The sequence below is a fragment of the Nilaparvata lugens genome, chromosome 9 (genome assembly GCF_014356525.2).
Source record: "Nilaparvata lugens isolate BPH chromosome 9, ASM1435652v1, whole genome shotgun sequence".
Classification (NCBI taxonomy): Eukaryota; Metazoa; Arthropoda; class Insecta; order Hemiptera; family Delphacidae; genus Nilaparvata; species Nilaparvata lugens.
Genome location: NC_052512.1, coordinates 35,754,633 through 35,770,769, shown reverse-complemented (window position 1 = coordinate 35,770,769; position 16,137 = coordinate 35,754,633). Strand labels below are relative to the sequence as shown.

Here is a 16,137-nt window from a genome sequence, read left to right as displayed (position 1 = left end):
TTTTACTGATAAGAAAGCCTCCATAGTTGAAAGGTTTAATAGAACACTTAAAGCAAAAATTTATAGATATTTAACTGAACATGGAACCAAAAACTGGTCATCACAACTAGACAGTTTAGTTCGAGATTATAATGCAACAATGCATTCATCCATTAGAATGAAACCTGAAGATGTGAGGAAAAAAGATCGTAATCATGTTTTAATGTCATTGAATTCTGCATTCAATAGACGATATAAATTGAAAAATTCAAAACCGAAATTTAAGCTAGGAGATGTTGTACGAATCTCAAAGAAAAGGGTTCTTTTCGATAAATCTTATAACATAAACTGGAGCGCAGAGTATTTTGTAATTCATTCTATATTTCCTTCTCAACCTGTAACGTATAGCTTGCGAGATCTAAACGGAGAAGTAATTAGTGGTAGGTTTTATGCAGAAGAAATTAAAAAAACACAATTAAATGAATCGGAGAGACAAGTGTATTTGATTGAAAAAATATTAAAACGTGATAAAAAAGGACTGCTAGTGAAATGGATTGGGTTTTCAACGCCTAGTTATATTAGTAAGGATCAACTATTAGATGAAAAATAATCTTTTGTAATCTATTGTAAATATCATGTAAATTTATTGTAAATAATCTATTGTAAATATCACGTACATTTATTGTAAATAATCTATTGTTAATCTATTGCAAATACATTCCATTCAGTGTAAATATGACAAAGATTTGGTGTAAATATAATACGTCTCTATCAAAAATGCTTCTCAGTTTCATTTTAATCTGAAGTTTTATTTGCTAAGGCTCAAGCGTTCTCGTGAAGAGGGTGCGGGAGAGAGAGGGTGCGGGTGAGAAACTTCTATCAGTGCATTGAAAGGGGAGAGCGCTTGCATCCCGATGTGATAAGCTATGGTGTGTGGTGTCTAGCGCACAACCTCTTCCTCCTTGATAACTTATCAGTTCCTTATCAGATCGCATGCTGTACACGTGACTAACATGATTCCGATAGTAAATTTCGACAATGTTATAAGAGAGAAAGAAATGCCAACATGGTGTAAAAATGGTAAGTTATTACCACATAATGCAAGGATCCTTATAATAGGCTCTTCAGGTTGTGGCAAGACCAATTTACTATTTAATTTAATTTTTTCAAAGAATGGGTTGAGATTTAAAACTATATACTTGCACACGAAGAGCGAGTATCAAGATAAGTACTTGTTTTTGAGAAAAGTCTTTTCAAAAATGAAGGGTATTGAATTTCATATAAACAGCAATTCGGAATCTATAGCTCACCCCAACAAAATTCAACAATTTTCTCTTGTCATTTTCGATGACTTCCAACTTAATCACGTGCCTCAAATAAGAGATATTTTACCATGGGTCGACATCGTAATATTGACACTGCATATTTAATTCAGAGTTATGGGGCCACACAGAAACATTTCACTAGGGACAACGCAAATATGATAATAATCTTCAAGGTAGATTTATTGAGTCTGAAATTAATTCACAGAGATCATGTTGGAGCAGATATTTCTTATAAAGATTTCGTTAAACTTTGTCATACAGTTTGGAATCGTAAACCTCATAATTTTCTAACTATTATGACCGAGTGTGGAATTAATAGCGGGAAGTACCGAGATTCGCTCGATACGTTTCTTACCGTTCAGTAGAGATTAATTCTTTGTGCAGTCATGTTGTCATACAGCAGGAAGCTGAATAGAAAGGAGGTTGGTTTAATCGAAAAGATTAAGAAATTGAGAAAAGTAATTAGAGAGAAGCATAAAAGCTTAGTCAATTTTGAAAAGCGATCGGAGGAATATAATAGGAAAACGCTCTCCCCGTTGATAGAGCCCATAATTGAACTGGGAAAAAACAAATTCTCACACTCTGATGTAAAACCAAAAAGGAACAAGTAAAAGAGGAGAGTATGGAAATTGATGATAATGAGGAGGGAGATGAACAGAGTTATGAGAGTTCAGCAGACAATTTTTTAAGCTCGACTAAATTTGAAAACAGTTTACTTGGTTCTAGCAGAAACGACGATGTGCTGTCACAATATCTAAAAACGTTTCATGCGGAAAAACAGAATAATTCAATCAGTTATGGAATTTCATATAATTCTAAAGATGACGTGTATTATATTGGTAATCAGCAAGTAATATTTGTTGACGGTTATATAGATATTAATAATGAAAGATTTCGATTAACACACGGTCTACTTGAGTTATTATTCAGTGCGAGACCAAACTCAAATCTTTATAATCAAAGAGATCTGGATAAGTATAAAAAAATCTTAACACTTACAGGTATACATTTAGATCGAAGAGGCTATGTTAAACGAAATCAGGGAATTAAATCGCAAATGATTCAAAAGTTATTTCCCAGTAAAAAAATTAGTAAAAAGAAGGGTTGGGGTTTATTGAAATTTGCAAAAAATAATTCTCATGATAGAATTTATCAATACTTTGATAATTTTGACGAATTAGTGGAAAGATTAAATTTACTCTATTCCTCAAAAGCTAGTGGGAACAGTGGGCATGATGTGGAAATCGCGAGTATAATTGAAGAGATAAAAGAAGCAAAATTAATTGTTTAGTGTCACGATGACTCTACATCGATTCGGACGAATTGATACGGGTAGTGCTAGCGGAGCAAGTCTTACGTGCGATATTGACTCGATAACACAGAAGATAATCGAATCGATAAATCAGCAAGGAATCAGCGAAGCTGTGAAATTTTATTTAGATTCGCAAATAACCAAACTCGTTTCGGAAAATACAAAGAATATTGGAGTGAGCATAATTGAAAGAGAACATATTCTAAGCACATTATAAAATTTCAGTACTAATATCGATAAAGCTATTGGAGAGAGAACTCAAACTCTAGAGAGTGCTTTAGGAGAAGTGAAAACTTTAACAGACAGCTTTTCATCTCAGTTGCTCAGTATTAACAACGATAAAGTTGATAAGGCTTATTTAGATGAAAAATTAAAAGCCGTATCAGATAAAATTAAGAATTTGGAGGTGCTGGACAGAAACTATCTCAATACTAAATTGAAACAACTTAGTACAGAAATTTTTACTAAAGTAAATGAAACACACCCATCGGGAATTGATAAGCAATATTTAGAATCTACTTTGCAGAAATTGATTAGTTCTTCATTAACAAAGGAGAGTTTGAAAAACGATTATCTGAAATGGCGAGTGCAATAAAAGCTAATATTATGGAGGGTATTGAGCAGTTTATTACAAAAGATGCTATTGCTATTCTGATTAATCAAATTGCAGAAAAGTACGCAACTAAAAATGATATTGGAGATTTTATTAAGAAAAACGAGATGGCAGACACTGTGAAAAGCATTCGTGACGAAATAGCTGAAGCAATTAAAAATTCGGAAGAGGGTGCTGTCATGAGACTGCAATGTTCGGCCCCATTCATTGACTACCTAAGCTTATTTATCCACAGAATCGCATTAGACATTGTATCAAAATACGCCGAAGTGTCTTTCCATATGAATTGGATTGAGGCAAAGGATCATGGGCTTAACGAACATCAGGTAGTGCAAATTATTACAGAAAAAATGGATTTGGTCAAATATAAAGACTTTATATTGGCGCCGAAAACATAAAATCTTGAGTTGAGTATGAGAGAGTGAACGTTTCAGTCTAGACGAGTGTGATTGATTGTATAAACACATGTGTGAGAGACAAAACCTATAGTTTCAGTCTAGACATTTTTGAGTATATCGATAAATCTTTTAAAGGATGAGAGAGACAAAACCTATAGTTTCAAATTTCAGTCTAGACCACCGTGATTGACATTTTTGAGTATATCGATAAATCTTTTAAAGGTTGAGTGAGACAACACCTATAGTTTTCACCCTAGACATTTTTGACTATATCGATAAATCTTGAAAAAGGTTGTGTGAAGTAACTTTAACGACTAAACACTTGTCACATAAATCGATTTTTTCATGTAACGGTTTTCGATGCAGGAGTTATTGGGGTTAGCAAGGGACCTCACAGGGAGCAGAGCAGATGTGAGGCACGCGCGAGCGAATGCATGTGTCACTTTACTCTAAAGAGGTGATATGCCCCATTATAAAACTTATACTAGATTCCTTCCTTTCGTAATGCTGGTGAGAAACGTTTCACTACTACAGTATAGGAACGATCGATCAAAATGGAACTTGATTCTTGTCTCCTTTCCTTTCGGAAAGGGTGCGGGAAAGAGATGTGACGAGTAAAAGAAGAAATGCTGGCTGTGAGAAGCGAGGGGAGCGTATAACATTAGTATAACATTCTTCCTTTACTCGGCTTAGAGAAGGGCGCAGGAAAGAGATAAGGATCAATTGAGCCTGTCATCGCAGTATATCATTGGAGCGAAATGGATTCACTTCAATCTGTCAGTATAGCATTAGATGTAGAAATATGAATTCGCTTTAATCTGACACCAAAGGAATTTCTCAAAGTGAGTCTGGCATTAGAGCGAAATGCATTCACTTCAATCTGTCAGTATAGCATTAGATGTAGAAATATGAATTCACTTTAATTTGACAGTAGAGAGAGGGAATTTTTCCTCCTAAAAGGGAAATTTTTTTTCCCTCACCTGGAGAGAGAGAGAGAGAGAGAGAGAGATATCTTACCCCCCTCACCTCCACTGGACAGGGGGAAGGGGAAATCTATTTTTAGAAAGAGAGAAAAAGATATATCTCCCTCTCTCTCTATCCCCCTCACCTCCACTGGATAGGGGGAAGGGGAAATCTATTTTTAGAAAGAGAGAGAAAGATATATATCCCTCTCTCTCTATCCCCCTCACCTCCACTGGACAGGGGGAAGGGGAAATCTATTTTTAGAACACCCCCCGCCCTACAGGCGGGGGGAAGGGGAGGAGGGATGGACGAGGGGGGAGAGGGGGGAGGGGGATTTCGAGCAAAAAAGCCCGTCAGTTTTCCCAATCCTTCTCTACTCACGTGTACTGTATCATTCAGTTTTCCGTTCTGATCACACAATGATAAGTGTTGTCAACGGCCTGGAATGTTTTACATGTTCATCATGTTTTGATCTGTCCCATCTACACCCCATACACAAGTATCGGACAGGAAAATATATTTTTCCTACAGTAGGCGTCCCGTATCTTAATTGCCTCCATGACCTTGAAACGGCATATAGGTTATAGGTAAGTTATGGTTCGAGGGGTAATTAATATTCTCGGCTTTGTAAAAACATGTCATGCATATTCTCCATTATTTTTATCGAAAGCTACCTTCTATTTCCTTTGGTGAAACAATCAATTTTTGGGGATGATTGATTCAGGGGAAAAGTGCCTTACTTCTATAAAAGATAAAAGAAAATATAAAAGATAAAGATAGTAGAAAATATATTTCTACATTTGGGAAAGCAACGAAAGCTATTTGGTCGTTTTAATGAACAAACCTTTTGTTTTCCCAAGTAAATTTTGATCGAATTTCCTCATTCTTTACACACAGATTCTGCCACGGACACTTCTAAAGTTTTAAAACGATCCTTCATATATATCATACTGAATAATCCAAATTTCATCGAAATTGTTGAAGCATTTTCTGAGAACTGTCGATTAAACAAATACAAGTAGTATTTATAGCATTGTATCAATTGATAAAATCAACTCCCGTCATAAAATTTTGTTTCATTAAACATTGAGAACTAATGAAAATTATCAATACCTTCAAGAATGGCTCCGATTGAAGCAGCAGTGCCCAATCAAGTTTTAGCACAATAAATGTATATAAAATATAATTATTATTGAACGGAAATCCTAAATAAATCCTGCAAATCACCCCGAAGACCTCTGCTACTGCAGACATTGACAACAAGGCTAACAGCTAGATGGAAATTCGATGAGAACTACTATCCAGAAAATTAGTTGCCAGCCCGGGAATCGAACCCGGTACCTCCCAATTGCTAGTCAGGAATGCTTGCCCTTACACCAAACTGACAATCTCTGGATAGCAGCGCTCATTTTATACGAAGCCATAGCGGCCAAATAGTTACAGATGGAATTAAATAGAGAATGCATTTATTCAAATGCTAATTAATATATAATTATTATTGAACGAAAATCCTAAATAAATGCTGCAAATCACCCCAAAGACCTCTGCTACTGCAGACATTGACAACAGGGTTAACAGCTAGATGGAAATTCGGTGAGAACTACTATCCAAAAATTAGTTGTCAGCCCGGGAATCGAACCCGGTACCTCCCAATTGCTAGTCAGGAATGCTTGCCCTTACACCAAACTGACAATCTCTGGATAGCAGCGCTCATTTTATACGAAGCCATAGCGGCCAACTAGTTACAGATGGAATTAAATAGAGAATGCATTTATTCAAATGCTAATTAATATATAATTAATTATTTTTGAACGAAAATCCTAAATAAATGCTGCAAATCACCCCGAAGACCTCTGCCACTGCCGACATTGACAACAGGGCTAACAGCTATTCAACAGTAATTCATGCTTGTCTGGTCTGAGGTCTGGTCTTGGATTGTGTAGAGCCGTCCCAGACTGTTTGCCGTTTTCCAAACGGTCTTGGTCTGAGGTCTGGTCTGGAAGTGTGTAGGGGGCATTACGTGAACACTATTTTGGTCTGGTCTTGTAGTGTGTAGAGCCGTCCCAGATGGTTTGCCGTTTTCCAAACGGTCTTGGTCTGAGGTCTGGTCTGGAAGTGTGTAGGGGGCTTTACAGAAACATCAGGCTTCAGAGTTCAAAGACCCTAGATCCCTAGATGGAGGAAGCTCCCTACACGCAGAGATTCTTTTATGAATGAGAGAGTTGCAACGTATCACCAACAATGGAGAGAGCATAATTATTATTGAACGAATGTCAACTGCTAGGCTCTGTGTTGTGCTAAAAGGACATACATAACTCCAAAAAGCTACTTTTGTATTTTTTCGGATGCAACACGTTGTTTTTGAGAAGATACAAAAGAGCATCTGTTGCTTATGGATAGATACATTTTCAAAAATGTTTGATGTTTTTGAACAGGTAGTATTGAAGTCTATACTGGCTAATTTCAGCTGATAGGCTGTGTTGTGCTAAAAGGATGTAGCTCCAAAAAGTTCCTTGTGTATCTTCTCGGATGCAACACGTTGCTTTTGAGAAAATACAAAAGAGCATCTGTTGCTTATGGAAAGATACATTTTCAAAAATGTTTGATGTTTTTGAATGGGTAGTATTATAGTTATAGTCTAGTGGCACTCCGCCTATAGGCAAAGCTACAGGACCCGGACTGTACCTTGTTCCATACACGTTTTGCCATGAGCCAATAGAGGCACTCATATTGGGTCCCTTTGCAGCGGTTTCCTCTTCGGTTGATGGTACTGTTTTTTCTGAGACGAGCACATTCTTCAAGTTTTTTCTATCAAAATATTCGAGTACTTGTTCATCATTCTCTGAATCAATCTGTGATAAGGCTATGTCTTCTTTTAGTTTAACGTAAACACCTTGCATGTCCTGAAAGACAAATTGCATAAATACGCAAGTTGATCGTATAATTATTACAAACTAGTAGGTAACCCGTTCTTCACAAGGGTCTAATTAAGAACTTGACAAACTGAAAACTTGACCTAGTACTGAAATCTTGAAGAATTTAGAATAGGCCTATAACCATCCTCCGTGAATCAAGAATCTATATGCAAAATTTCAAGTTAATCAGTCCAGTAGTTCAGACGTGATGATGCGTCATTCGTGAATTTCCTATTAGTCCAGTCAAGGAAAGGTTATAGAGGGAAAAGTTGGGAAGACAATTTTTGACCCCGCAGTTTTGTTTAGGGTAGTAAGGAGGTAAACATATCATAAGTTCCCACCCCTACCCACTGTGCTAAGAGGGTGGGGGTGGTTTTAAGATACCATTTCTTGGTTTTTCGTATAAAGCTATGTATCCTAAGGACTTTGCTGTTATATAACAAATTGAAGCTTACATAATTTCCTACAATATTCATTCCACAACTTTTTTTATATCTCCTCTAGTTTTCGTGATATCCGAAGAAAAGAAGAAGAAGAAGAAGAAGAAGAAGAAGAAGAAGAAGAAGAAGAAGAAGAAGAAGAAGAAGAAGAAGAAGAAGAAGAAGAAGAAGAAGAAGAGGAAGAAGAAGAATTGTACGCTATTGTTTCTCTATGGTTCAACATTAATAAAGATCATATCTGTGTATTTTTTTACAAAATAGTTTATAATAATCCTATATTTTCCATCGTCAAGTATAAATTTAATAAGGATGATACATATTATTTTCAGCATGGAATTATAATTCAAACTATTTGTGTTTTTCACAGACACTTGGGCGGATTACACTTGATTGAATATAATTTATAATGATTGATTGTAAACTACAGTTTGTATAAAATAAGTTGAGGGCAGTCCACCCGAGAAAATTACAGCGTTAACCAAATTGTCTATAATTGCAACTTTCTAAAATTGATAATTCAACAAAAGAATTGTTTGTAGAATATCATCCCGATATTGGAGTGGCCGTAGTCGAGTGGATCAGATGCTGGCTTTATGATTCAGAGACCCGGGTTCAAATCCCGGCCCGGGCAAGATATTTATCTCGGGCCACTCCCGTGTATCGGATGGACACGTTAAGCCGTCGGTCCCGGTTGCCTAAAAAGCAGTTGTTAGGTCATGTCAGAGGCCCTGAAATTGATCAGTTGCGACCTGAAAACTCTGACACCAGACCTGAGCCAGCCAGGTCACACGATATTATTATTATTATTATCCCGATATTCCAGTAGTGCTGGAAATTTTCTGGGTAAAAGGGAATTTCAGTTTTCATGTAATTAAAACATTGTATGAATATGTCTTACTTTTGAATATCACTTCTCTTGGAATTATGGGGTGTCGAAATAAGGTAAGAATTTTAAATAAAAATAACGGGGAGAATCTCTGCTTTTCTATGGGTGTCTGAATCATTTTCATTTACCTATAGTTATGTTTTTTTTAATTATTAATATCGGGGAACCGAGCTTCGCTCGTTATTTTTATCTCTTGATAAACAGAACACAATTGTCTAAAATGATCGTGTTTATATTTTACAGCTGGCTATAAGTCAGCTTATGAATTTCGGGGATGCGATATTTCTCTTAAACGGCTCTAACGATTCTCTCGAAATTTGGAACATAGTAGGTTTATGATATAAAAATTCGATTGTACTAGGTTTCATACTTGGGAAAACTCGCTGAACGACATTAAAGGATAATTCATCCTTGGCTGAAACAGCTGAGACTTTCGTCGTCTGTGGATAGTAAAAAGTGAGCGAGTGATTCTGTGGAAAATCAGAATCACTCGCTCACTTTTTACTATCCACAGACGACGAAAGTCTCAGCTGTTTCAGCCAAGGATGAATTATCCTTTAATGTCGTTCAGCGAGTTTTCCCAAGTATGAAACCTAGTACAATCGAATTTTTATATCATAAACCTACTATGTTCCAAATTTCGAGAGAATCGTTAGAGCCGTTTAAGAGATCCGTTGAACATAAATAACCAGATATAAAAATATAAACAGATATAAAAATATATATATATATACAGAAGTTGCTCGCTTAATATAATATGATGTTCATCAATGTCGAGACATTTCCAGCAAAAAAATGAAATATTCAACATGATAGAAACGATTCCATTTTTTAAGATAAGTGGGTGGTAAACTCAAGAAAGTCTCCAGAAATAATCGAAATCATTCTTTATTCTAGGTACATTTGTCTAAGCTATTAAATGCATAGTAGTGGAACATCATTTCAGCCCCTCTCCTTGACTTTGAAACTCCTGAGAGGCCGAAATACGTTCTCTAACCACTTTTAAAAATTGGGAGAATAAACTCAACTATCTCTGAGAAACTTACTCGCTTTGACCACCCACTTATCTTTCGAAACAGAAAGGTTTTTAGTATGACGACAATTCCATGTTTTCTGCTCGAAGTCGACAAACATAATCATTAATTAAAAAATAACTATTGGTCAAATGGAAATGATCCAGACTTCAATAGAAAAGATACATTTTTCCCGTTAATTTGATGTATAATTCTCACGTATTCCGATACCGCAGAGAGTATATTTCAATTTGGTAGAGAGTTAGTGGGAAGGATACTTCGAATATTCTTCCCGAAGAATGGAGATGGATATGTCCAAAGCTCCACCAATTTATGAAGATTCATAACAATTTTATCTATAGTAATTACAAATTTCTTTTTTTCATATCATATACAGCTCAATAATTATTTTATTAGTTTATATTTTGTAAATTCATCTACAATTTTGCTGTATTGTAAGCTATTGTATATAAGTGTATAATTTGTGTAAATAAAGTGTAAATATATTGTAATATACATAAATAAAGTACTCAATCAATCAATCAATTCTAAGAGAAGTGACACTCAAAAAAAACGTATTTCCGCGATGTTTTCAATTTTATCGACAAAATGTAATTTCTTTTTAATACTTCAACCCTGAAACGTTTCCAGCACTACTGAGATATTAGGAATGATATTTCACAAACAGCTCTGTGATTAAATTATAAATTGGAGAAAGTTGCAATTTTAATCAATTTGGTAACTCTATAATTTCCTCGGATGGAGGGCCAAGTCTCAACTTATTTCATACAGACTATAACCTCAGTAGAATAACTATTGTTGGTTCACTTACAATTTTATTATCTTTAGTTGTTCTTAAGTCGATTTTTGTTTTCTCTTCGTCAACTGTTTCACCTGTTATTGGCAAACTTGCATCGTGCTTCAAAAGTATTGTTGAGACGTCTAACAATGAAAGTGTAATGGCCACTGCTAACATGATAACCATGATGAACAGAAATCTTGCTTTCCATTTCATCCTTATCATTATCAACGTTCTGCAACCAATAACAACTTCAGTTTCCTTATTATTATTAAACGATAATCCAAATTACATGCTGTAATTTCACCCCGAAGACTTCGGCTACTGCAAATATTGACAACAGTGTAAACAGCTAAATGGAAATTCGATGAGTGCTACCGTACTATTCAAAAATTAAGACTATTCAAAAATCGAACCCAGTTCCTCCTAATTGCCGGTCAGGAATGCTTACCCTTGCACCAAACTAACAATCTCTGGATAGCAGCGCTCATTTTATACAAAGTCATAGCGGCCAGCCAGTCCACAGATGTAAATTACTGAGATATATTTAATAATAAAATCAATCCATTACCATTAGTATTTGAATAATTTTAATATCTCAGTAACTTCCATCTTTAGTTTCCTCTCACGAATATATAGAACATGATATTATTTTCATCACATTATTCCATTTTTGAAAATAACTTTGTTTCATTTATTTCATGTTTTGAAACTGGAATAACTTTCTCTAAATTTGATATTTCAAGAAATCAAGTACGGAACGCTATTCATGAAATAAATTTTGGTCAAATGACTGAATAAGTTATTTCCTCAAATTGTAGATAATTTCATGCTCCACAAGCCTAGTTGCCTCGAATTCATTTTTGATTCTGCTCTACCGTCCACCTGGTCTCAGATTGTATAGCACAAAATTATGCTCTGACAGATTTCGAATCATGAACTTAAATTGTGGAAATCGGTAGAAATAGTCGATTAAAAACGGAAATTCCTCTAAGTTTTGTTTCCTTAGCAAATTTGACTCGTTTTTGAAAAAATATAACTCAGCACTCAATGAAGATAGAGAGCTCCGCGAATTATTCCATTTTATTCTAATTTTTACTATCTAAAGAAATCGAGAATGACTTCTGTTCGATGGCTCGATTTGTCGAAAATTGCATTCATCTGGAAAAGGAACCGAGAATACGAGGTTTCTGGGGCATATTCTCTAAGGTCAACTTTTTGTATTCTAGTTGTCCAATAATAGCTTTATTTATATTCTTGAAAGAACAAAAGCCTCTCTTATGAGATACATTATGTGGTTGGCAACAAATACAATTCCACATTAATTTAAATTATTAAATTTTTCACTTTTCAATTCAGAGTCTGTCAATAATTTTTGCCCATCTTCTCCTTTCTCTAGCTTCGGTCAGCCACAAATCTCCAACTCGTGAAAGTTCATCCCTCCACCGGAGTGCTGATTGTCCCCTTCCTCTGGTCCTGTCCCGTGCATGTCTTCGCCCATCTGTCAGCTTCCATCCTTGCCACGTGACCGGCCCATCTCCACTTGATTAGATGAGCTTCCCGTTGCAGATACTTCACATTGATCATTCTCAAAATGTCCGTGTTTCTAACTCTCTGTTGCAGTCGAAGCCCGAGTATACTTCTTGACATTTTTGTCTGAGTTGTCTCTAATCTTTTGTCAAGTTCAGCTGTCAGTGTCCAAGTTTGAGCCCCATACAACAGTGATGGATAGACACATTTTCTGAGGGCTTTCGCTTTTAATTCATTCGAGAAGTCTCTTTGAATATTTTCCTTAGGATCAAATACTTCTTCCATGCCTTGTTTATTCGAACTTTCCTGTTCGATTCTCAAAAGATAGAAGTTGACCCAGGTACTCATATTCATCCACATAGCCTATCGACCCAGCAGTAACCTCAATCCTCTTCTTGCTGGAGTTGGTCATAACTCTTGTCTTATTTGCATTCAGATTCAAACCCATTCGTCCACTTGCATCTATGAGTTCGTTGAACATTTCTCTCATCTCTTCAGCATTTTTACTTTCCTTGCCCTATTACCTCAGTAAGGAAAGTATTGCTTTCCGAAAAAAATTAAGGTACCCCAATTTCTAAATTTCTATACGTTTCAAGGTCCCCTGAGTCCAAAAAAGTGTTTTTGGGTATTGGTCTGTATGTGTGTGTGTGTGTGTGTGTGTGTGTGTGTGTGTGTGTGTATGTGTGTGTGTGTGTTGTGTGTGTGTGTGTATGAGTGTATGTGCGTCTGTGTACACGATATCTCATCACCCAATTAACGGAATGACTTGAAATTTGGAAAGTGAAGCTCTTACAATATAAGGATCCGATACGAACAATTTCGATGAAATGCGATTCAAGATGGCGGCTTAAATGACGAAAATGTTGTCAAAAACAGGTTTTTTCGCGATTTTCTCGAAAACGGCTCCAACGATTTTGATTAAAGTTATACCTGAAATAGTCATCGATTAGCTCCATCAACTGCCACAAGTCCCATATCTGTAAAAATTTCAGGAGCTTCACCCCATCTATGCAAAGTTTGATTTTAGATTTCCAATTATCAGGCTTCAGATACAATTTAAACAAAAAATTTTGAGTGGAAAAGATTCAGCATGAGAATCTCTACAACTAATGTTCAGTAACATTTTCACCTAAAATTAAAAATAAGCTCGAAATTTGAGAAAATCTGATTATCCAATTGCAAACTGTTGATTCTATTAAATGATTCACTATGAAGAGATAGCACACCTCGTGTGTCTTCAGCGTTATTGCCCTGTCACCAGCTAGCTCAAATCTTTGAATAGTAGACTTGAGATGCGCGGGAACACTAGCGTCAGGTGATCAATTCTCATAACGGCAAGGAAAGTTGTGTGAGTGCGCCACACCAGATTTTTTCCAATCAACATAGCGTCATCTGCGAATCTTAGGTTTGACAGCTGATATCCATTCACGCATAATCCTCTGTTTTCCTAACTCAGTCCTCTAAAAACATATTCCAAACAGCAAAGTTGTCCAATACCTCAGAATAAGTTCACGGAGAAAATAGCGTGTTCGGAGATGTTTCCAGCAAAAAGTACCTGGTACCTGAAATGCGAGAATTGAAAGAATGCATTTCATTTTTGATCTTGACAAAACACTGCCTCTGTCAAGGAAACCAACTCGTATTACTTTTAACAAAAGCGACAGTTCTATAATTGTGAAGCTCATGATTCCAAAGCCAGAGGTTTTTGTTACACATGGACTGGCAGGAGATTGGATCATGTTTGAGAAAACACATTTTTCATTAAGTCCCTTAATGTACAAAATATTTACTCCTATGGTCTGACTCATTTGGTGGGCAAAATAGGAGCATAAAAGTTATTCTGATGTTAAAGCGGTTTTGGAAGAACACACCACATTAGAAGACATCACACAACATTCATCGGTGTCTGGTCACAGTTTTCTGACCCTTTTCGGATAGAAAAGAATCATTTTTTAAAATGGTGCAATATTTGTAGTTTGTACGGTGTATGTTCCCGCAGACTATTCACACTCAAGTTGGCAAGTCATGTAGAAAAAACAAGCTCAATGTGGGAAGCATGAAAAAAATGTTCAAGCACAGAGCATCTAGAAAAATACATTACTAACTGGAAAAAATTATTCACAGTCTAATATTTTGAATAATAGTTGACCGAGCGAAGTGAGGTCTAAGATTCAAGTCGACGGTTTGGCATTTCCATTAATGGTTAAATGTTTATATGTTGCACATTTACGGCGAAACGCGGTAATAGATTTTCATTAAATTTGACAGGTATGTTCCTTTTTAAATTTCGCGTCGACATATATACAAAGTTTTTTGGACATTTCGCATTTCAAGGATAATATAGAAGAAAAAAGAGCCTCCTTCATACGCCAATATTAGAGTGAAAATCAGACTATAGAATTATTCATCATAAATCAGCTGTCTAGTGGACTATAATACTACCCGTTCAAAAAAATTGAACATCTTGAAAATGTATCTTTCCATCAACGTTAGTAGACAGTTGACTGTAATACTACCCGTTCTAAAAAATTGATCATCTTGAAAATGTATATTTCCATCAACATTGTAGACAGTTGCAGCCAGACCTGATTACAGCGCTCACACTCACATTCGGGGACAACAAGTCACGATACGATAGGACAAAAAGCTCTATGTTTATTTAGGATTTCTTCAAGACATTTTTAAGTGATAAATTATTTATTAATTTTTGAGAAAACATAACAACAGGTCAATGTAACCATAGAGAAATGATAGCATAAGTAGATATCCCATGGTATAGGGCGTTTATGTCGCAACTTTTACTGTTATCCCAAGCCGATAGTTCACATAGTTCTTTCCTATGAAGCTGTGTGACGCTGGTAGTCTCTCAAATTGTGCCGTTCATACACTATCACCCCAACAAAACAGTAGAAATTGACAATAATCGACAGTAATCGGCTTGAGATAACAGTAAAAGTTGCGACATAAATTCCCTATACCATGGGATATCTATACTTACGCTATTGTTTCTCTATGATGTAACTTACTGAGCGCGAGGTCTAGTGTTCACAGAACTACTAGTTATTAAAAACTAGAACTCAGCGCAAACTGAAGCGCTTTCGGATTTTTAAAAGTGTTGAGTATTGGAAATGGATTTTAAAAATCCGAAAGCGCTCCACGTGAGTACTAGTTTTATTAACTATTATTCAAAATATCATACTGTAGTGTCGACATAATAGTTTAAAAACGAATTATTGACTCGCAGTTCGTCATGGATAGAAAAATAGATGGAAAAAATATTCATAGTGAACAAGTTAATTTGCTTGAATTTAGGATAATTTAAAAGAGAAGTCTGAACCAGGAATATTATTGTAAAAAAGTGACTGGAAGCAAGACAACATTTTCGAGATAAACATTTTAAAGCTATCCAGAAAAGTGCAGAATAACCCCTCAAAAAAGTGCAAGCAATCTGTTTGTCCTGGTTAACATGAGACAGCAGAAAAATAAACAACTTTTTTCTTGTAAGTTAATAATGGTGTGGCCACAAGGGAAACTCATGAGCATAGATAAATTTTTAGATCTCAAATCTATCACTTTTTGTGTATGTAGTTGAGAAGTTGATATTGTGGTAATTATTCATATTGAATGAAAAAGACTAAGAAATTGACAAAAACCTACAGATTTATTGATACCGTCCATAGAAAGACCGGTTTCGGTTATTACACCATTGTCAATCTCTGAATGTATCAGAGATTGACAATGGTGTAGACCGAAACCGGTCTTTCTAAGTATCAATAAATCTGTGGTTTTTTGTCAATTCCTTAGTCTTTTTCATTCAACTCAAATCTATGTTTCACCTCAATTCAAAGGACTGTCTGAGTTTCTATAAAATATGTAGTTCAGAAGACACAGTGGATATATTGATGGATTCTCAGGTGTACTGAACTAATACTTTGAGCCTGAAAGTTTGTAACATTTTAATTTT

At 35.7% G+C, this 16,137-nt stretch overlaps 1 protein-coding gene across 1 annotated transcript in view; it reads right to left on the bottom strand.

Moving 5' to 3' along the window:
- Positions 1-16,137, bottom strand: part of LOC111056775 — a 59,690-nt gene that overhangs the window by 43,155 nt on the left and 398 nt on the right. Inside the window, exons 2-3 of the mRNA XM_039435809.1 lie at positions 10,677-10,878; positions 7,276-7,493 (exon numbers count right to left, since the gene is read on the bottom strand). Of these exons, the coding sequence (XP_039291743.1) occupies positions 7,276-7,493; positions 10,677-10,868 (410 nt within the window). The 5' untranslated portion in view covers positions 10,869-10,878. The remainder of the gene's footprint in view (positions 1-7,275; positions 7,494-10,676; positions 10,879-16,137) is intronic.